This window comes from Pseudophryne corroboree, chromosome 8 (assembly GCF_028390025.1).
Source record: "Pseudophryne corroboree isolate aPseCor3 chromosome 8, aPseCor3.hap2, whole genome shotgun sequence".
Classification (NCBI taxonomy): Eukaryota; Metazoa; Chordata; class Amphibia; order Anura; family Myobatrachidae; genus Pseudophryne; species Pseudophryne corroboree.
The window spans coordinates 187,429,804-187,456,873 of record NC_086451.1 but is presented as its reverse complement, the minus strand read 5'-3'; the positions used below and the strand labels follow the sequence as shown (position 1 = coordinate 187,456,873).

At 48.2% G+C, this 27,070-nt stretch overlaps 1 protein-coding gene across 1 annotated transcript; it reads right to left on the bottom strand.

Annotated features, from left to right (window-relative positions):
* LOC134947592 (thymosin beta-15A homolog) lies at positions 1-27,070 on the bottom strand. Its single transcript, XM_063935603.1, has 3 exons — positions 26,967-27,070; positions 8,436-8,540; positions 1-176 (listed from the first exon to the last, which is right to left on the bottom strand). Exons 2-3 carry the CDS (start codon positions 8,533-8,535, stop codon positions 142-144), a joined length of 135 nt encoding a protein of 44 aa, XP_063791673.1. The 5' UTR covers positions 8,536-8,540; positions 26,967-27,070; the 3' UTR covers positions 1-141.

Here is a 27,070-nt window from a genome sequence, read left to right as displayed (position 1 = left end):
TTTCATTTTTACAATGCATTTATTTGTGGAAGATGTGGCAATAGGGTCCAGTTGAAAAGTAACTTGTTTCTACAGCCAGCAGATACGGAGGATTAGTGAAGAGGTGGTCAAAGTTAGACTGGAAGGGTCAAAGAGCTTTTATTATTCTTTGCATGCTTCCTTTTCCTGTTCAATGGCTGTAAAGACATGAAGAAATATAGTGACATTAGATTAATACAAATATTACACCCCCCAGGATTTTAATTATGTAAATTGAGACAGTTTGTAAATGAGCAAAAGGCTGCATAGATGCTGGAGGAATAAATGCATCCCATTGTGACCATAGACCCTCTCCCCTGAAAACAACACTGCATTGCCACATGTACCAGTAGCAAAGATGTGCCCACCCTCTCATGGCACTAAGCGGGACACCCTTTTCTCTCTTCTTCTTTTATTACTATTTGTCAATGAGGGTGTGATATGCAATCCCGATGCAGGCGGTCACATGACCGACTGCGGCATCCCAACTTTCAGAATGCAGACAGGGCATTGGGTAAGTAATTTACTTAGCCCATACCCTGTCCCACACCCTAACCCTGGGCTAATGCCGCCTCCCAGCATTAACGACAACTCTCATCCCAATACTTACCCTCGGGATGGCGTGGATCGAGGTTCCGGTGCCGGGAATCCAGACTGCCAGCATCGACTGGGTAAGTTATTTATTGTTATTGGTCATTGTAAACAGGTATCAATGAAATGTTCCTTATTCTTTTTCTTCTTACTAAAATACTCTTCTGTAACTCTACACTGTTTGAGTACAGTTTGCACTGTGTACTACAATACATGATTATGTGCATACTAATTATATATATCAGATTTTCTCTTTATTGTCTTTGTGTGGATATACTGTTCCTTGCTACTCCTTCATGCTGTTTTGAAAACGAACATTGACTTGGTAGACCAGACCAACTTCAAAAATAGTAAATAATAAGAAAAAAAGCTATTCACATAAGAGCTACTGGTAGATTTTCATAGAAACGTTTCGGGAAATAAGTAAAACTGAAGACCAGAGTCAAGAGAAGTCTTCCTACTGTATGCCCAACAAACATTTAAGGCCTGATTTATAGTTAAACTAAAAACAACGTCTTTATATTTATGTTTTAGCAGCTGTATTTTTATTGATATACGTACAATTTTAAAACTAGCTTATAGAAATACCCAGTGCAAAAATGTGACCATCATCATTAGCTCCAAAAATGTTATGCTTGTAAAAATAGGATTTTAATTACCTACCGGTAAATCCTTTTCTCATAGTCCGTATAGGATGCTGGGGTCCACATTAGTACCATGGGGCATAGATGGGTCCACTAGGAGCCACCGGCGCCCCAAGAGTCCGAAAGTGTGGGCTGGCACCTCCCTCCATGCCCCTCCCACCGGACCCAGTCCAGAAACTGTGCCCGAGGAGACGGACATCTTCGAGAGAAGGATTTTACACAGATAGTGGTGAGATTCACACCAGCTCACACACAAGGCAAACCAAGCTAACTAGCTTGAAACATCAGCAACGGCTGAACAATACTACTTACCAAGTAACAAAACAGTACTTACCAAGAACTAAGCAGTACTGAACTAAGTAACCGCTGCAGGATCACGAAGCACTGGGCGGGCGCCCAGCATCCTCTATGGACTACGAGAAAAGGATTTACCGGTAGGTAATTAAAAACCTATTTTCTCTTACATCCTAGAGGATGCTGAGGTCCACATTAGTACCATGGGGATGTACCAAAGCTCCCAGAACGGGAGGGAGAGCGCGGAGGCTCCTGCAAAACTGAATGACCAAACATCAGATCCTCAGTGGCCAAAGTATCGAACTTGTAGAACTTTGCAAACGTGTTAGACCCGACCAAGAAGCCGCTCGGCAAAGCTGTAAAGCCGAGATACCCCGGGCAGCCGCCCAGGAAGAACCCACCTTACGAGTAGAGTGGGCCTTAACATATTTTGGACATGGCAAGCCTGTCGTAGAATACGCATGCTGGATAGTGAACCTGATCCAGCGAGAGATCGTCTGCTTAGAAGCAGGACACCCAAGTTTCTTGGGATCATACAGGACAAACAGAGAGTCCGATTTTCTGTGACGAGCAGTCCTCTTCACATAGATTTTCAGAGCCCTTACAACATCCAAGGACTTTGATGAAACTGAGGAGTCAGTAGCAACTGGCACCACAATAGGTTGGTTGATATGAAATGCTGACAGAACCTTCAGAAGGAACTGCGGACGTGTCCGGAGCTCAGCTCTATCTTCATGGAAGATCAAGTATGGGCTTTTACATGACAAAACCCCCAACGCCGACACACACGTCTAGCAGAAACCAAAGCCAACAAAGTAACAGCCTTCCACGTGAGAAACTTGACCTCAACCTCCTGTAGAGGCTCAAACCAGTCCGACTGGAGGAACTGCAACACCACGCTAAGATCCCAGGGCGCCATAGGCGGCACAAAGGGAGGTTGGATTTGCAGAACTACCTTCAAAAAGGTCTGAACCTCAGGGAGGGCAGCCAACTGTTTCTGGAAGAAAATGGATAGGGCCGAAATATGGACCTTTACGGAACCTAATCTCAGGCCCATATCCACACCTGCTTGGAGGAAGAGAAGAAATCGTCCAAGTTTAAACGCCACCGTAGGAAACTTCTTGGATTCACACTAAGACGCATACTTTTTCCAAATGTGATGGTAATGCTTTGACGTTACCCCTTTCCTAGCCTGTATCAGGGTAGGAATAACCTTGTTCGGAATGCCCTTCCGAGCTAATATCTGGCGTTCAACCTCCATGTCGTCAAACGTAGCCGCAGTAAGTCTTGATAAGCGAACGGCCCCTGCTGCAGCAGGTCCTCCCGAAGAGGAAGAGGCCTCGGCTCTTCTAGCAGTAAATCTAGAAGATCCGCATACCAAGCCCTTCTTGGCCAGTATGGAGCAATGAGGATTTCCTGAACTCTTGTTCTCCTTATGAGCTTTAGAACTCTTGGAATGAGTGGAAGTGGAGGAAACACGTTCACCGACTGGAACACCCATGGAGTCACTAGGGCGTCCACTGCCACTGCTTGCGGGTCCCTCGACCTGGCCAAAGCTTCTTGTTGAGACGAGAGGCCATCATGTCTATTTTGGGTACGCCCCAAAGATCTGTTACCTCCTTGAACACCTCCGGATGGAGACCCCATTCTCCTGGATGGAGATCGTGTCTGCTGAGGAAGTCCACTTACCAGTTGTCTACTCCCGGAATGAAGATTGCCGACAGCGCCAACGCGTGTTTTTCTGCCCAGAGGATGATTCTTGTTACCTCTGACATTGCAGCTCTGCTCTTCGTTCCACCCTGTCAGTTTATGTAAGCTACTGTCGTTACATTGTCCGACTGCACTTGAATGGCCGGATTTCTCAGAAGATGGGCCGCTTGGAGAAGACCGTTGTAGACGGCTCTTAGTTCCAGAATGTTTATTGGCAGGCTGGCTTCCAGACTTGACCACCTTTCCCCTTGAGTGACTGCGCCCCAGCCCCAGAGACTTGCATCCATGGTTAGAAGGATCCAGTCTTGAATCCCGAACCTGCGGCCCTCCAGAAGGTGAGGTAATTGCAACCACCAGAGGAGTGAGATCCTGGCCTTTGGCGACAGACAAATTCTCTGGTGCATGTGTAGATGAGATCACGACCATTTGTCCAGGAGATCCAGTTGGAAGGACCGAGCATAAAATCTCCCGTACTGCAGAGCCTCGTAAGAGGCCACCATCTTCCCCAGAAGGCGAATGCACTGATGAACCGACACCCGGGCTGGCTTCAGGACATCCCGGACCGTTGTTTGTAACACCAACGCTTTTTCCTCTGGAAGAAACACCCTCTGCACTTCAGTGTCGAGGATCATTCCCAGAAATGACAGCCTCCTGGTTGGTTCCAAATGTGATTTTGGAAGATTCAGGATACAACCATGTTCCCTGAGAAGCTGGGTCGTGAGAGCTATGGACTGTAACAGCTTCTCCTTGGACGATGCCTTTATCAGCAGATCGTCCAGATATGGAATTATGTTCACCCGCTGTCTGCGGAGGAGAACCATCATTTCCGCCATCACTTTGGTGAATACCCTGGGTACTGTAGATAGGCCGAATGGCAGGGCCTGGAATTGAAAATGACAGTCCAGCAGTGCGAATCGGAGATGAGCTTGATGCAGCGGCCAAATCGGAATGTGGAGGTACGCATCCTTGATTTCCAGGGATACCAGGAATTCCCCCTCCTCCAGACCTGATATCACCGCCCTTAGAGACTCCATTTTGAACTTGAACTTCCTCAGAAGGGGGTTTAGTGATTTTAAGTTCAGAATGGGCCTGACCGAACCATCCGGTTTCGGTACCACGAAAAAGTTCGACTAGTAACCCTTGTTTTGCATCTGGGGAGGAACTGGCACAATAACCTGTGCCTCCACCAACTTCTGGATGGCTCCCTGTAGGATAGCCCTGTCTGCCGGCAAAGCCGGCAAGCCTGATTTGAAGAACCGGTGAGGAGGGAGAACTTGAAATTCCAGCCGGTACCCCTGGGACACAATATCTTGTACCCAGGGATCCAGGCCGGACGACACCCAGATGTGACTAAAATGTCTCAGTTTCGCCCCACCGGCCCTACCTCCAGGCATGCAGAGGACTTTGGCATACCTGAAGCAAGCTTCTGTTCCTGGGAACCCGCAGCAGCAGGTTTCTTGGATTTTGGTTGACCTCCTCTAAAGAAGGTGTTGGACGGTTTGGCCTCTCTTGTTTTTAGCAACCCGAAAGGACTATGATGCAGCTGAAGAAAAAGGTTTCTTCATAGCAGGCGCAGCTGAGGAAAGAAAAGGTGACTTACCTGCTGTAGCCGTGGAGATCCACGCATCCAATGCTTCCCCAAAGAGCCTGACCTGTGTAGGGTAGGGTCTCCACACCTCTCCTGGATTCCGTGTCGGCAGACCACTGGCGCAGCCAAAGTCCCCTACAAGCTGAGACAGACATGGAAGATATCCTGCAGCCATGGAACCCAGGTCTTTCATGGATTCCACCATAAATCCTGACAGTCCAGCAGTGCGAATCGGAGATGAGCTTGATGCGGCGGCCAAATCGGAATGTGGAGGTACGCATCCTTGATTTCCAGGGATACCAGGAATTCCCACTCCTCCAGACCTGATATCACTGCCCTTAGAGACTCCATTTTGAACTTGAACTTCCTCAGAAGGGGGTTTAGTGATTTTAAGTTCAGAATGGGCCTGACCGAACCATCCGGTTTTACCACGAAAAGGTTCGACTAGTAACCCTTGTTTTGCATCTGGGGAGGAACTGACACAATAAACTGTGCCTCCACCAACTTCAGCATAACTTTTATCCATTGTATCCAAATCCTCAAGTAAAGTGCCTGACCACTTTACTATAGCTTTGTAAATCCATGCACAGGCAATAGTGGGATGTAGAATCGCCCCTGAAGCCGTGTATATGGATTTGAGCGTAGTATCAATTTTGCGATCAGCCGGCTCCTTTAAAGGCGGTAGATCCTGGAACAGGTAAAACCACCTTTTTCAAGAGTCTGGATACAGACGCGTCCACTATGGGTGAGTTTTCCCATTTTTTCCTATCCTCCTCAGGGAAGGGGAAAGCAATCAGAAGCCTTCTAGGGATCTGGAATTTTTTCTCCGGGTTTTCCCATGCTTTCTCAAAAATAGCATTCAATTCTTTAGACCAGGCATTTTCAACCACGGTCCTCAAGGCACACCAACAATGCAGGTTTTAGTGATATCCAGGCTGCAGCACAGATGGTTAAATCAAAATAACTGAGCTACTAATTAAGTCACCTGTGCTGGAGCCTGGATATCACTAAAACCTGCACTGTTGGTGTGCCTTGAGGACCGTGGTTGGGAATGCCTGCTTTAGACGCAGGGAAGGTTAGCGAGGCTTTCTTATGGTCAGTGAAGTAAGCCTCCTCATCCTGCTCAGGTGTTGTATCAGCAATATTCAACACATCCCTAATAGCCTCTATCATCAACTGAACCCCTTTAGCAAGAGATGCGGCCCCCCTGAGCACATCCCCATCACCATCTGCCATGTCAAAATTGGTTTCCGTGTCATCTTGCATGATCTGGGCAAGAGCACGTTTGTGGGAACCTACAGAAGGGGGCCCTGAGGTAACAGAACCGGACCAAACTGCCATAGAGTTCTGTAAAACCTGAGTTGCAGATTAATTCTGTGCAACCCTAGTAGAAATCATAGATTTGATAGAGGATAACCATTCAGGCTCTCTTGCTGGTATCTGCGCTAAAACAGTGCAATCCTGATTACATGGAATGAGATCAATCCTCTGCAGCATATGACACAGAGTCTCTGGACATTGCTAAATGGAGACTCCAGACAATACACACACACACACACACACACACACACACACACACACACACACACACACACACACACACACACACACACACACACACACACACACACACACACACACACACACACACACACACACAGAGTTTCACCCCCAAGAATGGCAAGAGAGACACAGAGATTGGAGCTAACCCACACACAGCACTTTCAAGGTATAGGGAGACCCCAACCAGCGCTGACTGTGCGCCTTAATAGGTTACACAGTCTGTACACAGCCTCACCCCCCTTCTACAACCCCCTGCTACCGTGAGAGATAGCTGGAGTTGCTCTGGAGGGACTGCTCTTCACTAACAGCGTTTCTGCAGGCAGGAGAATGGCGCTGAATGCTGCTGGGTCCGCTCTGAGGAGAAGCTCCTCCCCCTTAATGACGCTGTCTTCCAGCTCATCATGAGATTATACTGGCCTGAGGATTCATGCTGGCAGCGATCCCAGGACCCTGACAGGCTTAGAGGTCAGTGTAGGGTGTAGGCGCTGGCTCAGGGCGCTCCTCACAGCGCCACACTATGTACCGCTGTGCCCCGTAGTGCAGTTAGTACTGCGCTCCATACCCTGTTGCCGCCATCTTCACACCGGCTCCCCGCTTGCTAGGGGGGCCGGTGACTGACTCGCCACTGATCTTCTGGTTCTGTAAGGGGGTGGTGGGCATGCTGCCGGGGTGAGCGATCCCCTGTGGCAGGGAACGATTGATCCCCTCAGGAGCTCAGTGTCCTGTCAGCGGAGATAGTCGCTCAGACCCCGCAGGGCGGACACTACTCCCACCTTAGTCCCACAACTTTTACCAGAGAAGCTCTGTAGAGCTCCACTAGCTGTGACCGGCTCCTCCAGGCACATTTTCTAAACTGGGTCTGGTAGGAGGGGTGTGGAGGGAGGAGTCAGCCCAAACTCTCTGACTCTTGGGGTGCCGGTGGCTCCTAGTGGACCCGTCTATGCACCATGGTACTAATGTGGACCCCAGCATCCTCTAGGACGTAAGAGAAATTGCACTATGTATGTACACAACTTACATCCAATTTTGTAGTCAGTATATTTGTATACACGTGTAGTACAAAACTTTCACAAGAGTCTCATTTTTATGTGACACAAATGGCATAATGTCATCTGAAAACAGTACCATAGTCTGTAAACCTATTGCCGTGGAGCTTTTGCCTAAATTGACTGTCAAGCAGGCAGGAGGTGGCCATTCTGAGTAATCTTAGGCTTGCCAGCATCTCTGATCTGGTTGCGATGGTGATGCGATGCTGTGTCTTCAGAAGCAGCATTCAGGTCCGATATGCTGGCAAGACATCTTTTTTACTTCAGGTGCCTCTTGCAGGCATTAGCATATTTTCGCACAGCAACTGGGTCCTAAAACGCTGCTGTGCAAAAGCTTTCATCTCCGAATCAGCTCCTAAGTATGTTTATAATGCTCATGTACCTGCTGCAGGTTTCCATAACTTTCAGTGACAATTTTCTTATCAATACTGTACAATGCATTTTTCCAGAAGAAAATTGTCACGGAAAAATATGGAAACTTACTGCAGAGCATTACATGAGCATTATAAGCATACGCACCACACACAGGTAGATGTTCAGGGTTGGGATTGAAATGCCGGAATTTGGGATGCCTGCAGTCACAATACCGACCGCATCATCCCGATGTTCTCAGAATCCCAACAGACGTCAGTGTAGGCATTCCGAGTAGTGTCAGGATTCCGGCATCGGTATTTCGACTGCCGGGATCCCGGTCAGTGATATCTCTGTAGCCCCAATACCTGCAGTCTCAGCAACAGTATTTACACTGTGGGTGGAGGCTCACCTTTCTATGAAGAAGGGGGTTGGGGGTGGATGCAATACTCCATTCAAAACTTTAACAGAGCTGCACTTATGTCAGGCTAATATGTACTAAACTATGTATTTTACTTTTATGCTTTACATCTGAAAAGGTCTCTTAACATCACCTAAAAGTACTAGAGTAGTAGAACGACTGCCATAACTTAGCCGTGCTGTCGAAAATACCAAAGCACACATACTCACTCTCTTTAGAGGGAAGAGTATTCTTCTCATTCGTGGTAGTTTGTCGCAATTTCCGATGATCAAATTTCTCCACCTCTGATAGATCCGGTTTATCAGCCATTGCGACTACATATTTGTTTTAAGAAAAAAGAAAAAACACAATACATTTCAGAAATCTCACATTCCACCACAGGGTGTGGTATTACCAGCTAAGGAAATAGATGGGTCCAACAAGAGGTAAATTAAGTAGTTTTATCATACAGCAAAATATAAGGACTTAAATAATAAGATTTTACTCACCGGTAAATCTATTTCTCGTAGTCCGTAGTGGATGCTGGGGACTCCGTAAGGACCATGGGGAATAGCGGCTCCGCAGGAGACTGGGCACAACTAAAGAAAGCTTTAGGACTACCTGGTGTGCACTGGCTCCTCCCTCCATGACCCTCCTCCAGACCTCAGTTAGGATACTGTGCCCGGAAGAGCTGACACAATAAGGAAGGAATTTGAATCCCGGGTAAGACTAATACCAGCCACACCAATCACACCGTATAACTCGTGATATTATACCCAGTTAACAGTATGAAATATAACTGAGCCTCTCAACAGATGGCTCTACAATAACCCTTTAGTTAACAATAACTATATACAAGTATTGCAGACAACCCTCACTTGGGATGGGCGCCCAGCATCCACTACGGACTACGAGAAATAGATTTACCGGTGAGTAAAATCTTATTTTCTCTGACGTCCTAAGTGGATGCTGGGGACTCCGTAAGGACCATGGGGATTATACCAAAGGCGGGAGAGTGCGGATGACTCTGCAGCACCGAATGAGCAAACTCTAGGTCCTCCTCAGCCAGGGTATCAAACTTGTAGAATTTAGCAAATGTGTTCGACCCCGACCAAGTAGCTGCTCGGCAAAGTTGTAAAGCCGAGACCCCTCGGGCAGCCGCCCAAGAAGAGCCCACCTTCCTCGTGGAATGGGCTTTTACTGATCTAGGATGCGGCAGTCCAGACGCAGAATGCGCAAGCTGAATCGTGCTACAGAGCCAGCGAGCAATAGTCTGCTTTGAAGTAGGAGCACCCAGCTTGTTGGGTGCATACAGGATAAATAGCGAGTCAGTTTTCCTGACACTAGCTGTCCTGGAAACATAAATTTTCAGGGCCCTGACTACGTCCAACAACTTGGAATCTTCCAAGTCTTTAGTAGCCGCAGGCACCACAATAGGTTGGTTCAAATGAAAGGCTGATACCACCTTAGGGAGAAACTGGGGACGATTCCTCAATTCTGCCCTATCCATATGGAAAATCAGATAAGGGCTTTTACATGACAAAGCCGCCAATTCTGACACACGCCTGGCCGAAGCCAAGGCCAACAGCATGACCACTGTTCACGTGAGATATTTTAAATATATATAAATATTTTCATAGCAAATTTACTTGGCGCAGTCGCAGTGCGGACATTGCGCATGCGCATTAAGCGGAAAATCGCTGCGATGCGAAGATTTTTACAGAGCGAACAACTCAGAATGAGGGCCCATATTTTCGCCATATGCGGTGATAATGGTTTGCGGTCACTTCTTTCCTAGTTTTAATCAGCGTAGGGATGACTTCCTCCGGAATGCCCTTTTCCTTCAGAATCCGGTGTTCAACCGCCATGCCGTCAAACGCAGCCGCGGTAAGTCTTGGAACAGACAGAGCCCCTGCTGCAGCAGGTCCTGTCTGAGCGGCAGAGGCCATGGGTCCTCTGAGATCATTTCTTGAAGTTCCGGGTACCAAGCTCTTCTTGGCCAATCCGGAACAATGAGTATAGTTCTTACTCCTCTTTTCCTTATTATCCTCAGTACCTTGGGTATGAGAGGAAGAGGAGGGAACACATAAACCGACTGGTACACCCACGGTGTCACTAGAGCGTCCACAGCTATTGCCTGAGGGTCTCTTGACCTGGCGCAATATCTTTCTAGCTTTTTGTTGAGGCGGGACGCCATCATGTCCACCTGTGGCCGTTCCCAATGGTTTACAATCAGCTGGAAGACTTCTGGATGAAGTCCCCACTCTCCCGGGTGGAGGTCGTGCCTGCTGAGGAAGTCTGCTTCCCAGTTGTCCACTCCCGGAATGAACACTGCTGACAGTGCTAACACGTGATTTTCCGCCCAACGGAGAATCCTTGTGGCTTCTGCCATCGCCATCCTGCTTCTAGTGCCGCCCTGTCGGTTTACATGGGCGACTGCCGTGATGTTGTCTGACTGGATCAGTACCGGCTGGTTTTGAAGCAGGGGTCTTGCCTGACTTAGGGCATTGTAAATGGCCCTCAGTTCCAGAATATTTATGTGTAGGGAAGTCTCCTGGCTTGACCATAGTCCTTGGAAGTTTCTTCCCTGTGTGACTGCTCCTCAGCCTCGAAGGCTGGCATCCGTGGTCACCAGGACCCAGTCCTGTATGCCGAATCTGCGGCCTTCTTGAAGATGAGCACTCTGCAGCCACCACAGCAGAGACACCCTGGTCCTTGGAGACAGGGTTATCAGCCGGTGCATCTGAAGATGCGATCCGGACCACTTGTCCAACAGGTCCCACTGAAAAGTCCTTGCATGGAACCTGCCGAATGGAATTGCTTCGTAGGAAGCTACCAGTTTCCCCAGGACTCGCGTGCAGTGATGCACCGACACCTGTTTTGGTTTCAGGAGGCCTCTTACTAGAGATGACAGCTCCTTGACTTTCTCCTCCGGAAGAAATACTTTTTTCTGTTCTGTGTCCAGAACCATCCCTAGACGTGTCGTAGGGACCAGCTGTGACTTTGGAATATTTAGAATCCAACCGTGCTGTTGTAGCACCTCCCGAGATAGTGCTACCCCGACCAACAACTGCTCCCTGGACCTCGCCTTTATCAGGAGATCGTCCAAGTACGGGATAATTAAAACTCCCTTTTTTCGAAGGAGTATCATCATTTCGGCCATTACCTTGGTAAATACCCTCGGTGCCGTGGACAGCCCAAATGGCAACGTCTGGAATTGGTAATGACAATCCTGTACCACAAATCTGAGGTACTCCTGGTGAGGATGGTAAATGGGGACATGCAGGTAAGCATCCTTGATGTCCAGTGATACCATGTAATCCCCCTCGTCCAGGCTTGAAATAACCGCCCTGAGCGATTCCATCTTGAACTTGAATTTTTTTATATAAGTGTTCAAGGATTTCAAATTTAAAATGGGTCTCACCGAACCGTCCGGTTTCGGTACCACAAACATTGTGGAATAGTAACCCCGTCCTTGTTGAAGGAGGGGCACCTTGACTATCACCTGCTGGGAATACAGCTTGTGAATTGCCTCTAGCACTGCCTCCCTGTCTGAGGGAGTCGTTGGCAAGGCAGATTTGAGGAAACGGCGAGGGGGAGACGTCTCGAATTCCAGCTTGTACCCCTGAGATACCACTTGAAGAATCCAGGGATCCACCCGTGAGCGAACCCACTGATTGCTGAAGTTCTTGAGACGGGCCCCCACCGTACCTGGCTCCGCCTGTGGAGCCCCAGCGTCATGCGGTGTACTTAGAGGAAGCGGGGGTGGACTTTTGTTCCTGGGAACTGGCTGTATGCTGCAGCTTTTTCCCTCTACCTCTGCCACCGGGCAGAAAGGACGCGACTTTAACCCGCTTTCCTTTTTGGGGCCGAAAGGACTGTACCTGATAATACGGTGCTTTCTTTGGCTGTGAGGGAACATGAGGTAAAAATGCTGACTTCCCAGCTGTCGCTGTTAAAACTAGGTCCGAGAGACCATCCCCAAACAACTCCTCACCCTTGTAAGGCAAAACTTCCATGTGCATTTTAGAATCTGCATCCCCTGTCCACTGCCGAGTCCATAATCCTCTCCTGGCAGAAATGGACATTGCACTTATTTTAGATGCCAGCCGGCAAATATCCCTCTGTGCATCTCTCATGAATAAGACTGCGTCTTTTATATGCTCTATGGTTAGCAATATAGTGTCCCTGTCTAGGGTATCAATATTTTCCGACAGGGAATCTGACCACGCAGCTGCAGCACTGCACATCCATGCTGAAGCAATAGCTGGTCTCAGTATAATACCTGAGTGTGTATACACAGACTTCAGGATAGCCTCCTGCTTCCTATCAGCAGGCTCCTTTAGGGCGGCCGTGTCCGGAGACGGTAGTGCCACCTTCTTTGACAGACGTGTGAGCGCTTTATCCACCCTAGGGGATGTTTCCCAACGTGACCTATCCTCTGGCGGGAAAGGGTACGCCATTAGTAACCTTTTAGAGATTACCAGTTTCTTATCGGGGGAAGCCCACGCTTCTTCACACACTTCATTCAATTCCTCAGATGGGGGAAAAATCACTGGTAGTTTTTTCTCCCCAAACATAATACCGTTTTTTTGTGGTTCCTGGGGTAATATCAGAAATGTGCAATACATTTTTCATTGCCGCAATCATGTAACGTGTGGCCCTATTGGAATGTACATTAGTCTCATCATCGTCGACACTGGATTCAGTATCCGTGTCGACATCTGTGTCTGCCATCTGAGGTAGCGGGCGTTTTAGAGCCCCTGATGGCTTTTGAGACAGCTTGGCAGGCACGAGCTGAGAAGCCGGCTGTCCCACATCTGCTATGTCGTCAAACCTTTTATGTAAGGAGTTGACACTTTCACGTAATTCCTTCCACAAGTCCATCCATTCAGGTGTCGGCCCCGCAGGGGGTGACATCACATTTATCGGCACCTGCTCCGCCTCCACATAAGCCTCCTCATCAAACATGTCGACACAGCCGTACCGACACACCACACACACACAGGGAATGCTCTGACTGAGGACAGGACCCCACAAAGTCTTTTGGGGAGACAAAGAGAGAGTATGCCAGCACACACCAGAGCGCTATATAATGCAGGGATTTACACTATATATACAGTGATTTTTCCCTTATAGCTGCTATCAATATACAGATACTGCGCCTAAATTTAGTGCCCCCCCTCTCTTTTTTTACCCGATGGAGTCTGGAAACTGCAGGGGAGAGCCTAGGGAGCGTCCTTCCAGCGGAGCTGTGAGAGGAAATGGCGCCAGTGTGCTGAGGGGATAGCCCCGCACCTTTTCTCGGCGGGCTTCTCCCGCTTTTTTATGGAATATATGGCAGGGGATTTTACACATATATAGTCTTAATGACTATATTATGTGTAATTTTGCCAGTAAGCTACTCTTATTGCAGCCCCAGGGCGCACCCCCCCAGCGCCCTGCACCCATCAGTGACCGGAGTGTGTGGTGTGCATGGGGAGCAATGGCGCACAGCTGCAGTGCTGTGCGCTACCTTAATGAAGACCGAAGTCTTCTGCCGCCGATTTCCAGGAACGTCTTCTTGCTTCTGGCTCTGCAAGGGGGATGGCGGCGCGGCTCCGGGACCGGACGACCGAGGCTGGGCCTGTGTTCGATCCCTCTGGAGCTAATCTAATGGTGTCCAGTAGCCTAAGAAGCCCAAGCTAGCTGCAAGCAGGTAGGTCCGCTTCTCTCCCCTAAGTCCCTCGTAGCAGTGAGTCTGTTGCCAGCAGATCTCACTGAAAATAAAAAACCTAAATATACTTTCTTTTCTAGGAGCTCAGGAGAGCCCCTAGTGTGCATCCAGCTCGGCCGGGCACAAAATTCTAACTGAGGTCTGGGGGAGGGTCATAGAGGGAGGAGCCAGTGCACACCAGGTAGTCCTAAAGTTTTTTTTAGTTGTGCCCAGTCTCCTGCGGAGCTGCTATTCCCCATGGTCCTTACGGAGTCCCCAGCATCCACTTAGGACGTCAGAGAAAGAAAGAAAATTCAGATTGCTGCTGCTGAATCCTACATGAGTCATGAGTAGGTTGCTATAGACACAATTTTAATATCAGTAGAGTACTATATAGTACAACAGTATACATTGTCTCCTCTGGAAAAATATTACACCACTGGCTACAAGTAATATGCTCTCATGGGAGGCAATCACAAGACCGCCTGTCAGGATCCCGGCGGTCACAATGGCGACGCCGGAATCCCGACAGGCGGTGAAATGCCGCCGCCAGAATCCTGGTACCACAGTCTTTTCTCCCTCTATGGGAGTCCACGACACCCATAGATGGAGAATATAACCTGTGGCGAGCGTAGCGATCCCGCAAGGGGCTTTCTAGCGCTAGCCCTGCTGCCAGCATTCTTGGGATCATGACAGCCAGGATCCTGTCCATCGGTAAATCATATGTATTCCGCGCTCACAGCAGACTGTTCAAATAAATTAATATAAATATAGTATTCAGGAAACTGTAGAGCTGCAATTATAATACCCTGGAACTGTAAGCACAAATGAACTGTGGCACCAGTGGCGGATCCAGCGGGGGGGGGGCACTCGGGCCCGTGCCCCCCCTGTCATTTGTGGCCTCCCCCCGTCCCCGTCCCCCCCGCGGCGTCGGCGCCGCACAGGGAGATGACGGGCGCCCGCTGAGATTGTGTTACCAGCGGGCGCCCGTCTCCCTGCACAGCGGTAGCCGGAGCTCAGTACTGTCACTGCGCCGTGCGCTATGGGAGAGACGTCAGTCATGACGTCTCTCTCATAGTACTGAGGAGAGGACGCCAGCCAGGAGGAGGACTGCAGCGGCGCAGGAACGGGGCTCTGTAAGTATTATGTTTTTTTCTTCCTTAATGCAGCGGGGGCATCTCCTGGGGGAAAACTACGGGCGGACATTACTACTGGGGGGGCATCAACAAGGGGCATTACTACTGGGGGCATTATAACTGGGGGCATTATAACTGGGGGCATCACTACTGGGGGGGCAGCTACTGGGGGCATTATTACTGGGGGGCACTTACAGGGGGCATTACTACTGGGGGGTCATCTATTGGGGGCACCTAATGGGGGACATTTTTACTGGGGGCATCTACTTGGGGCATTACTACTGGGGGGGTCATCTATTGGGGGCAGCTACTGGGGGCATTATTACTGGGGGGGTATCTACTGGGGGCATTATTACTGGGGGGTCATCTATTGGGGGCAAAGTCCTAGGGGGCATTACTACTGGGGGCAAACTACTGGAGGACATTATTACTGGGGGCAAACTACTGGGGGGCATCTACTGGGGCCAAGCTACTGAGGGACATTATTACTGGGGGATATCTACTGGGGGCATCTACTGGGGGACATTATTACTGGGGGCCAACTACAAAAGGTGGTAACTACTGGGGGCATACTACAGGAGGGCATTACTACTGGCGGCTTAACTACATGGGGCATTACTACTTGGGGGCTAAACTACAGGGGCATTACTACTTGGGGGCTAAACTACAGGGGCATTACTACTTGGGGGCTAAACTACAGGGGCATTACTACTTGGGGGCTAAACTACAGGGGGGCCAAACTACTGGGGGCATAACTACAGGGGCCAAACTACTGGGGGCATTACTACTGGAGGCTAAACTATAAGGGGGGCATAACTACAGGGGCTAAACTACAATGGGGCAAACTACAGGGGGGCATTACTACTGGTGGCTAACCTAGTGGGGGCATTACCACTGGGAGGCTAAACTAAAGGGGGGAGGTAAACTACTGGGGTCATAACTGCAGGGGCATTACCAATGGGGGCATAATGACTGGGGGCATTACTAGAGGCAACATTACTACTGGGAGCAATACGGGCATTGCAAAAAGGACACCACTACTATGGGGTCTATATAAGGGGCACTACCAGTACAGTGGACATTGCATAATGAGGGCTACAACTGTGGGCATTGTATAAGAAGCGCCACCTCACATGCACCGAAGCCGCACGCAAATGTACTTGCCCCTTCCATGGTGCCCCCCCTATCATTTTCTTCTGGATCCGCCCCTGTGTGGCACTACAGGTGCCAGCAGCCTACAGTTTGCAGCACAGAAGGAGTTAACAGCCCAGCTCACAGCAATACAGATCAGCCTGCAAAATGCAAAGGGCATGACTCACCCATTTGCATTTCAGAGCGGGAAACTCAGAGCGGGAAACTCATAGCGGGAGATCCCAGATGGAATGTGTCCCTGGGAATGCAAGGTTATAAAAATGTTGTCCTGCAGGGGAGAGAGTGAGCAGAGAGCAGACAGACAGTGAGTAGGGATGGACATCGAAAGCAAACCATCATATGATGGCAATGCTCCACCATTGAATCTTTCGATGCGATGGTTACTAACCATCGCATCAAAAGTATTCGATGGTGAAAACTATTGATATGACTAGTGTATGCGCAAAAGCCTGCATTTCCATTGGCAAGGTGGGAATTGTGATCGGGGGCAGGACCAGACACTTAGCAACATATTACTTTATCAATGGACATTGTGTGTATAATATACATATATAATATACACAAACAATGCCCAATGATGAAGTAATATATAGAAAGGGTGCTGCTGCAGCGACTCTCACCATCAGAGCCAGATGGCGGTAACCTGGGACCCTTTTTGGAGTTTGGTACATAAGGTTCAGACTCAGTACCTATTCACAATAATGTGGATGGCAACTGGCTCAGTACACGGTTTGCTTTGCTGTCTCACATGGGACCAATTTCCGATGATTATGGTGTGGGGTTTTTATTAGAGATGAGCGGGTTCGGTTCCTCGGAATCCGAACCCCCCCGAACTTCAGCCTTTTTACACGGGTCCGAGGCAGACTCGGATCTTCCCGCCTTGCTCGGTTAACCCGAGCGCGCCCGAACGTCATCATCCCGCTGTCGGATTCTCGCGAGACTCGGATTCTATATAAGGAGCCGCGCGTCGCCGCCATTTTCACACGTGCATTGAGATTGATAGGGAGAGGACGTGGCTGGCGTCCTCTCCGTTAGAATAGATAGAGACACTGGAGTTGATTTACTACTAACTTAGTAATTTTGGGGAGCATTAGGAGTACTCAGAGTGCAGAGTTTTGCTGATAGTTACTAGTGACCACCACCAGTTTTATTTATTATTTAATATAATCCGTTCTCTGCCTTAAAAAAAATGATACACAGTCACATACCATATCTGTGCTCAGCCTCAGTGTGCTGCATGATAATATCATCTATGTATATCTGACTGTGCTGAGTGCTCACTACTCACACAGCTGAATTGTGGGGGAGACTGGGGTGCAGTTATAGCAGGAGTACAGTGCACACTTTTGCTGCCAGTGTGACTGACCAGTGACCACCAGTATATTGTCTGCCTGAAAAAGTTAAACACTCCTGTGGTGTTTTTTTTTTTATTCTATAAACGCATTCTGCTGACAGTGTCCAGCAGGTCCGTCATTCATTATATTATATAAATATTTACCTGCAGTAGTGTTATATTTTTTTTTGTTCATCTCTATCATCTCTATATTAGCAGACGCAGTACGGTAGTCCACGGCTGTGGCTACCTCTGTGTCGTCAGTGCTCGTCCATAATTGTATACCTACCTGTGGTGGTTTTTTTTTTCTATCTTCTTCATACTAGTAGTTTAGGAGTCTGCTGACAGTGTCCAGCAGGTCCGTCATTATATTATATATACCTGCAGTAGTGATATATATATATATATATTTTATATCATCTCTATACTAGCAGACGCAGTACGGTAGTCCACGGCTGTAGCTACCTCTGTGTCGTCAGTGCTCGTCCATAATTGTATACCTACCTGTGGTGGGTTTTTTTTTCTATCTTCTTCATACTAGTAGTTTAGGAGTCTGCTGACAGTGTCCAGCAGGTCCGTCATTATATTATATATACCTGCAGTAGTGATATATATATATTTTTTATATCATTATCATCTCTATACTAGCAGACGCAGTACGGTAGTCCACGGCTGTAGCTACCTCTGTGCCGTCAGTCACTCATCATCCATAAGTATACTAGTATCCATCCATCTCCATTGTTTACCTGAGGTGCCTTTTAGTTGTGCCTATTAAAATATGGAGAACAAAAATGTTGAGGTTCCAAAAATAGGGAAAGATCAAGATCCACTTCCACCTCGTGCTGAAGCTGCTGCCACTAGTCATGGCCGAGACGATGAAATTCCATCAACGTCGTCTGCCAAGGCCGATGCCCAATGTCATAGTACAGAGCATGGAAAATCCAAAACACAAAATATCAGTAAAAAAAGGACTCAAAAATCTAAAATAAAATCGTCGGAGGAGAAGCGTAAACTTGCCAATATGCCATTTACCACACGGAGTGGCAAGGAACGGCTGAGGCCCTGGCCTATGTTCATGGCTAGTGGTTCAGCTTCACATGAGGATGGAAGCACTCAGCCTCTCGCTAGAAAAATGAAAAGACTTAAGCTGGCAAAAGCACAGCAAAGAACTGTGCGTTCTTCGAAATCACAAATCCACAAGGAGAGTCCAATTGTGTCGGTTGCGATGCCTGACCTTCCCAACACTGGACGTGAAGAGCATGCGCCTTCCACCATTTGCACGCCCCCTGCAAGTGCTGGAAGGAGCACCCGCAGTCCAGTTCCTGATAGTCAGATTGAAGATGTCAGTGTTGAAGTACACCAGGATGAGGAGGATATGGGTGTTGCTGGCGCTGGGGAGGAAATTGACAAGGAGGATTCTGATGGTGAGGTGGTTTGTTTAAGTCAGGCACCCGGGGAGACACCTGTTGTCCGTGGGAGGAATATGGCCATTGACATGCCTGGTGAAAATACCAAAAAAATCAGCTCTTCGGTGTGGAAGTATTTCAACAGAAATGCGGACAACAGGTGTCAAGCCGTGTGTTGCCTTTTTCAAGCTGTAATAAGTAGGGGTAAGGACGTTAACCACCTCCTCCCTTATACGTCACCTGCAGCGCATTCATCATAAGTCAGTGACAAGTTCAAAAACTTTGGGCGACAGCGGAAGCAGTCCACTGACCAGTAAATCCCTTCCTCCTTTAACCAAGCTCACGCAAACCACCCCACCAACTCCCTCAGTGTCAATTTCCTCCTTCCCCAGGAATGCCAATAGTCCTGCAGGCCATGTCACTGGCAATTCTGACGAGTCCTCTCCTGCCTGGGATTCCTCCGATGCATCCTTGAGTGTAACGCCTACTGCTGCTGGCGCTGCTGTTGTTGCTGCTGGGAGTTGATGGTCATCCCAGAGGGGAAGTCGTAAGACCACTTTTACTACTTCCACCAAGCAATTGACTGTCCAACAGTCCTTTGCGAGGAAGATGAAATATCACAGCAGTCATCCTGCTGCAAAGTGGATAACTGAGGCCTTGGCATCCTGGGCGGTGAGAAACGTGGTTCCGGTATCCATCATTACTGCAGAGCCAACTATAGACTTGTTTGAGGTACTGTGTCCCCGGTACCAAATACCATCTAGGTTCCATTTCTCTAGGCAGGCGATACCGAAAATGTACACAGACCTCAGAAAAAGACTCACCAGTGTCCTAAAAAATGCAGTTGTACCCAATGTCCACTTAACCACGGACATGTGGACAAGTGGAGCAGGGCAGACTCAGGACTATATGACTGACAGCCCACTGGGTAGATGTATTGACTCCCGCCGCAAGAACAGCAGCGGCGGCACCAGTAGCAGCATCTCGCAAACGCCAACTCTTTCCTAGGCAGGCTACGCTTTGTATCACCGCTTTCCAGAATACGCACACAGCTGAAAACCTCTTACGGCAACTGAGGAAGATCATCGCAGAATGGCTTACCCCAATTGGACTCTCCTGTGGATTTGTGGCATCGGACAACGCCAGCAATATTGTGTGTGCATTAAATCTGGGCAAATTCCAGCACGTCCCATGTTTTGCACATACCTTGAATTTGGTGGTGCAGAATTATTTAAAAAACGACAGGGGCGTGCAAGAGATGCTGTCGGTGGCCAGAAGAATTGCGGGACACTTTCGGCGTACAGGCACCACGTACAGAAGACTGGAGAAACACCAAAAACGCCTGAACCTGCCCTGCCATCATCTGAAGCAAGAAGTGGTAACGAGGTGGAATTCAACCCTCTATATGCTTCAGAGGTTGGAGGAGCAGCAAAAGGCCATTCATGCCTATACAACTGACCACGATATAGGAGGTGGAATGCACCTGTCTCAAGCGCAGTGGAGAATGATTTCAACGTTGTGCAAGGTTCTGCAACCTTTTGAACTTGCCACACGTGAAGTCAGTTCAGACACTGCCAGCCTGAGTCAGGTCATTCCCCTCATCAGGCTTTTGCAGAAGAAGCTGGAGACATTGAAGGAGGAGCTAACACTGAGCGATTCCGCTAGGCATGTGGGACTTGTGGATGGAGCCCTTAATTCGCTTAACAAGGATTCACGGGTGGTCAATCTGTGGAAATCAGAGCACTACATTTTGGCCACCGTGCTCGATCCTAGATTTAAAACCTACGTTGTATCTCTCTTTCCGGCAGACACAAGTCTGCAGGGGTTCAAAGAACTACTGGTGAGAAAATTGTCAAGTCAAACGGAACGCGACCTGTCAACATCTCCTCCTTCACATTCTCCCGCAACTGGGGGTGCGAGGAAAAGGCTCAGAATTCCGAGCCCACCCGCTGGCGGTGATGCAGGGCAGTCTGGAGCGACTGCTGATGCTGACATCTGGTCCGGACTGAAGGACCTGCCAACGATTACGGACATGTCGTCTACTGTCACTGCATATGATTCTCTCACCATTGAAAGAATGGTGGAGGATTATATGAGTGACCGCATCCAAGTAGGCACGTCAGACAGTCCGTACGTATACTGGCAGGAAAAAGAGGCAATTTGGAGGCCCTTGCACAAACTGGCTTTATTCTACCTAAGTTGCCCTCCCACATGTGTGTACTCCGAAAGAGTGTTTAGTGCCGCCGCTCACCTTGTCAGCAATCGGCGTACGAGGTTACTTCCAGAAAATGTGGAGCAGATGATGTTCATTAAAATGAATTATAATCAATTCCTCCATGGAGACATTCACCAGCAGCAACTGCCTCCACAAAGTACACAGGGAGCTGTGATGGTGGATTCCAGTGGGGACGAATTGATAATCTGTGAGGAGGGGGATGTACACGGTGATGAATCGGAGGATGATGATGAGGTGGACATCTTGCCTCTGTAGAGCCAGTTTGTGCAAGGTGAGATTAATTGCTTCTTTTTTGGTGGGGGTCCAAACCAACCCGTCATTTCTGTCACAGTCGTGTGGCAGACCCTGTCACTGAAATGATGGGTTGGTTAAAGTGTGCATGTCCTGTTTATACAACATAAGGGTGGGTGGGAGGGCCCAGGGCCCAAGGACAATTCCATCTTGCACCTCTTTTTTCTTTCATTTTTCTTTGTGTCATGTGCTGTTTGGGGAGTGTTTTTTGGAAGGGCCATCCTGCGTGACACTGCAGTGCCACTCCTATATGGGCCAGGTGTTTGTGTCGGCCACTAGGGTCGCTTATCTTAGTCACACAGCTACCTCATTGCGCCTCTTTTTTTTCTTCTTTGCGTCATGTGCTGTTTGGGGAGTATTTTTTGGAAGGGCCATCCTGCGTGACACTGCAGTGCCACTCCTAGATGGGCCAGGTGTTTGTGTCGGCCACTAGGGTCACTTATCTTAGTCACACAGCTACCTCATTGCGCCTCTTTTTTTTCTTCTTTGCGTCATGTGCTGTTTGGGGAGTATTTTTTGGAAGGGCCATCCGGCCTGACACTGCAGTGCCACTCCTAGATGGGCCAGGTGTTTGTGTCGGCCACTAGGGTCGCTTAGCTTACTCACACAGCTACCTCATTGCGCCTCTTTTTTTATTTGCGTCATGTGCTGTTTGGGGAGTGTTTTTTGGAAGGGCCATCCTGCGTGACACTGCAGTGCCACTCCTAGATGGGCCAGGTGTTTGTGTCGGCCACTTGGGTCGCGGAGCTTAGTCACACAGCTACCTCATTGCGCCTCTTTTTTTCTTTGCGTCATGTGCTGTTTGGGGAGTGTTTTTTGGAAGGGCCATCCTGCGTGGCACTGCAGTGCCACTCCTAGATGGGCCAGGTGTTTGTGTCGGCCACTTGGGTCGCTGAGCTTAGTCATCCAGCGACCTCGGTGCAAATTTTAGGACTAAAAATAATATTGTGAGGTGTGAGGTGTTCAGAATAGACTGAAAATGAGTGGAAATTATGGTTATTGAGGTTAATAATACTTTGGGATCAAAATGACCCCCAAATTCTATGATTTAAGCTGTTTTTTAGGGTTTTTTGAAAAAAACACCTGAATCCAAAACACACCCTAATCCGACAAAAAAAATTTGGTGAGGTTTTGCCAAAACGCGTTCGAACCCAAAACACGGCCACGGAACCGAACCCAAAACCAAAACCCGAAAAATTTCAGGTGCACATCTCTAGTTTTTATGTTCTTTCCATGTTTTTTTGTGTTTTCTCTTGGTTCTTCCCACAGTCCAAAAACATAAGCAAGGACTTTGTCCATATCCCTCACATCAGTCCCTGCCCCAGTGGAGTTTACACTCTATATTCCCTATTACATGTACACACACATGCACGCTAGGGTTATTTTTACTGGGAGACAATTATCCTACCAGTATATTTTTGTATTGTGGGAGGAAACCGGAGTAACCGGAGGAAACCCACGCATGACCTCAGTGCTGTGAGGCAGTAATGCTAACCACTACATCATCTATGCTGATGATATGGTAGTCACTGCCTGGGTGTGGTGGTAATACTAAAGGCCCATACACACTGGATGATGTTGCGCTGAGAGCAGGTCACTTTTGGTGTGTTGAGCTACTTTCAGCTCAAAGCCTCCCAGTGTGTTTGCACAAGCGGTGAGTGCTGATGCGTGCTCCCGCTTCATCGCTGGCAGCCGCCGTTCATCTACTGGTATTACCAGTAGATGAACGGTGGGGTGAGAGGCTTTTCATAACGTCCTGCTATGGAAATCCGCTCACCCCCGCTGACATCGCTGGGCAGGGGGGAAAAGCGCTCAGTGTATATGCACTGAGCGCTTTTCAGCCCAACGATGTCAGCGATCATCGCTGGGCAAGAAAGCCCAGTGTGTATGCACCTTTATGCAGTTTATTAATTAGTGTTGTTGTATCTGACATTCACAACTGTATGTTGCTAGTTGTATTGTGTACTACTTATTATTATTACTGTTATAATTATTGCTTGCCTGAGCGGATATAAAGTTCAGTGACGTCACGCTGTCTCCTCTGATATAGGGATGGACATCAATGGTCGATGTTTCCGAACCATCGATTTTTCCGTTTCGATGGTAGTGTTTTTAGCATGTAATGGTGCCCTCCCGATGTTTTTCACCATCGAATGATAGTCATTCGATGGTCTTCCGATGGTGGCTTGTTGTTTTCTAATTCCAAATAGCTATGCCTCCCCTTGCTGCTGTGTCTATCAGGGACACTTCCTAAGTCCGTTGGAGGCTGTCTGTTTCAGACATGAGCCTGCTCAGCCAGTCCCTTCACCCCCTCCCCTCTCTAGACTGCTGCTAGGCAACAGGGCCCACTGCAAGCTCTGATTGGCTCTCACTGACTCAGAGAGCCAATCAGATCCCAGACCTTACCCTGCAGCAGCAGGAGCCACAGACACTCGGAGCTCAGGAGGATTCAGAGGAGACAGAGTGACATCACTGATCTTTATATCACTCCAGCTATACACCACCACTGATCAGGGGGAATAATTTAGGAGGGCTATGGACAAAGTCCTTGCTTGAGTATGTTTTGGACTGTGGGAAAAACCAAGAGAAAACACAAAAACCATGGAAAGAACATACAAACTCCACATCATAATCATCGGAATTGGTCCCATGTGAGACAGCAAAGCAAACCGTGCACTGAGCAAGTTGCCATCCACATTATTGTAAGAAATTCCCAGCCGGTACGCCGTACCGCCGGGTCGTCCACAATACTGCATTCCGCTGGCTTGGTTCTGTGTGAGGGGAGGAAGGCGCAGCGCAGTGCCTCTCAATTCTCTTGGATGCCCAGTCTCACTCTCCATCGGCGGCGGCGCGGTCAATCTGAATAAGGCACCGGTTTACTAGCCAATCAGAGCTCATGGACCGGCAGCCGTGGCTCCTGATTGGCTGCCGGTCCGCGAGCTCTGATTGGCTAACGAACCGGCGCATCATTTCAGATTGACCCCGCCGCCGTTTGAGAGTAAGACCGGGCATCAAAGAGAATTGAGGGGCAAGAGAGACGCTATGCTACGCTCTCCTCCCCTCACATAGAAGAAACAGAGCCAGCGGTAAGGGGTGGGGGGCAATGAGCGCACAGTGGGACAATGTATTTCTGCCACAGGGGGGCATTGTATATCTGACACAGTGGGGGCATTGCATATCTGACACAGTGGGGGCAATGTATATCTGGCACTGTGGGGGCAATGCATATCTGGCACTGTGGGGGCAATGCATATCTGGCACTTTGGGAGCATTGTATATCTGGCACTGTGGGGGCATTGCATATCTGGCACTGTGGGGGCATTGCATATCTGGCACTGTGGGGGCAATGTATCTCTGGCACTGTGGGGGCAATGTATCTCTGGCACTGTGGGGGAATTGTATATCTGACACAGTGGGGCATTGTATATTTGGCACTGAGGGGGCAATGTTACTTCATCATTGGGCATTGTGTGTGTATATTATATATGTATATTATACACACAATGTCCAGTGATAAAGTAATATGTTGCTCAGAGTCTGGCCCTGCCCCCGATCCTAATTACCACATTGCAAACGAAAATGCAGGCTTTTGCGCATGAACTAGTCATATAAATAGTTTTCACCATCAAATACTTTTGATGTGATGGTTAGTAACCATTGCATCGAAAGTTTCAATGGTGGAACATTGCCATCATATGATGGTTTGCTTTCGATGTCCATCCCTACTCTGAATCCTCCTGAGTTCCGTGTGTCTGTGGCTTTTGCTGCTGCTGCTGCAGGGTGAGGTCTGTGCTCTGATTGGCTCTCTGAGTCAGTGAGAGCCAATCACAGCTAGCAGTGTTCCCTGTTGCCTAGCAGCAGCCTAGAGAGGGGAGGGGGTGAGAGGACTGGCTGAGCAGGCTCATATGAAGCAGAGAGAGTGTCAGACAGCCTCTGAATGAACTTAGGAGCAGCAAGGAGAGGCATAGTTATTAGGAAATAGAAAAAACAAGACACCATCGGAATACCATCGAATGACTATCATTCGATGGTGAAAAACATCGGGAGGCCACCATTTAATGCTAAAAACACTACCATCGAAAGGAAAACACGATGTCCATCCCTAACAGTGAGCAGACAGTGGAGAGACAGTGAGGAGAAGCACGTGTATTAGCTAGCAGAAGTGTGGTGGATTAGCCAGAAAGATGTAGTCCCCGTGAGGACTCCCCACATGTTTTGGTGGGAATAAATGCCAGCCACAGCAAGGCAGGCACGTGACAGAGGGAGACATCACAGTGTGAGAGCAGCATTATTCAGAATCCAGTGAAAGGGTGATGCCAGGAGAAAAGTGTGCTAAAGGTGTGAGTCTCGAGAGGTATCTGGGTGAAGTGGTCGGAAAGCCACTTGGCGTGATTAGAAGCCCCCCATGGACAAGAATCCTCGCTATGTAAAAAAGAGAGAGACGGTAACCTGATGTGTGTAGCACTACTGGTCACAGAATGCCCTGGTACGTACTGATGTTTGCCATATATATATGCTGCTGCGACTACGTGATGCGCTGGAGGAGGTGCCCTGATATGTGATCCACTGTAACCATTATGCTTTGTGCTGGAGGAGTGTTCACAAGTTATCCCTGCAATATCCCTGTTTGATGTTAAAATAAACTTTATGCAGTATTCTGAGATGGCCTGGTGCCCAATTCTTTATGCGCTGCACAGACACCTGTAGTCCACTCCCACAATGCACCTGTAATTAAACACCTGATTATTCAGGGGACACTCTGGTATCTGGGCCTGAACCCAAGACCAGCCGGGGCAGAGTAAGTGTGATGCACTATACACAGTGACTGCAGATTTTGCATACCTAGTACCAGTGGGGTTTTACACAATCCTTTTAGATATGCCATATAAACTGGTTAAAACGTGACTTCAGTAAATAATTTGTATAAAGACAACTGAGTGAACACATCACATATAATATACAATAGTTAACAGCACTTCAAATTGGTGTTTGGAGACCCAAGGTAGACAAAAATCTATTAAGTTTCTCTCCAGTCCCTCCTTCCAGGGTGTTGCAACAATTAGACAAAGCCATCTGGATAGCTCAGAAACAAAATGCAGTACATTCTCCTGCATAAATTTTGCAAACTTTAAAATGAAACAAAGAATACGGATATGTGCAGAAAGGAAGCTTCACCTCTTTCAGATAAACCTAAAACTATATACTCAAAAAACAAACAGGAGTTTACAATCCATATCCAGATACACTCTATCCAATAAACTTGATTAAAATTGTCAAAACACCCAAACCTATTGTAAGCAGAATGCACCATAGGCATCTCATCAAACAATAGAATGTAACATTTCCAGCGCAATAACAAATACCGCAAGCCAACTTTACTGGTCAATTGACTAATAAAAGCAGTGCACAGCATATGATCAATGAGCTTTCTTGTACCATAAACTCTGCTTTCATTGAAAAGAAGAAAAAAAAAAAACTCTGCCACATGCTTGAACAAAACCTCAGTACTCACCAAATTCTGGTTTCTTCTGCTCAGAATAAAATCTGGAAGGTCATTCCTAATATATCACACACAATACATGCCTTCCAATGTTCTCATTGGATCCAGGCTCTTTC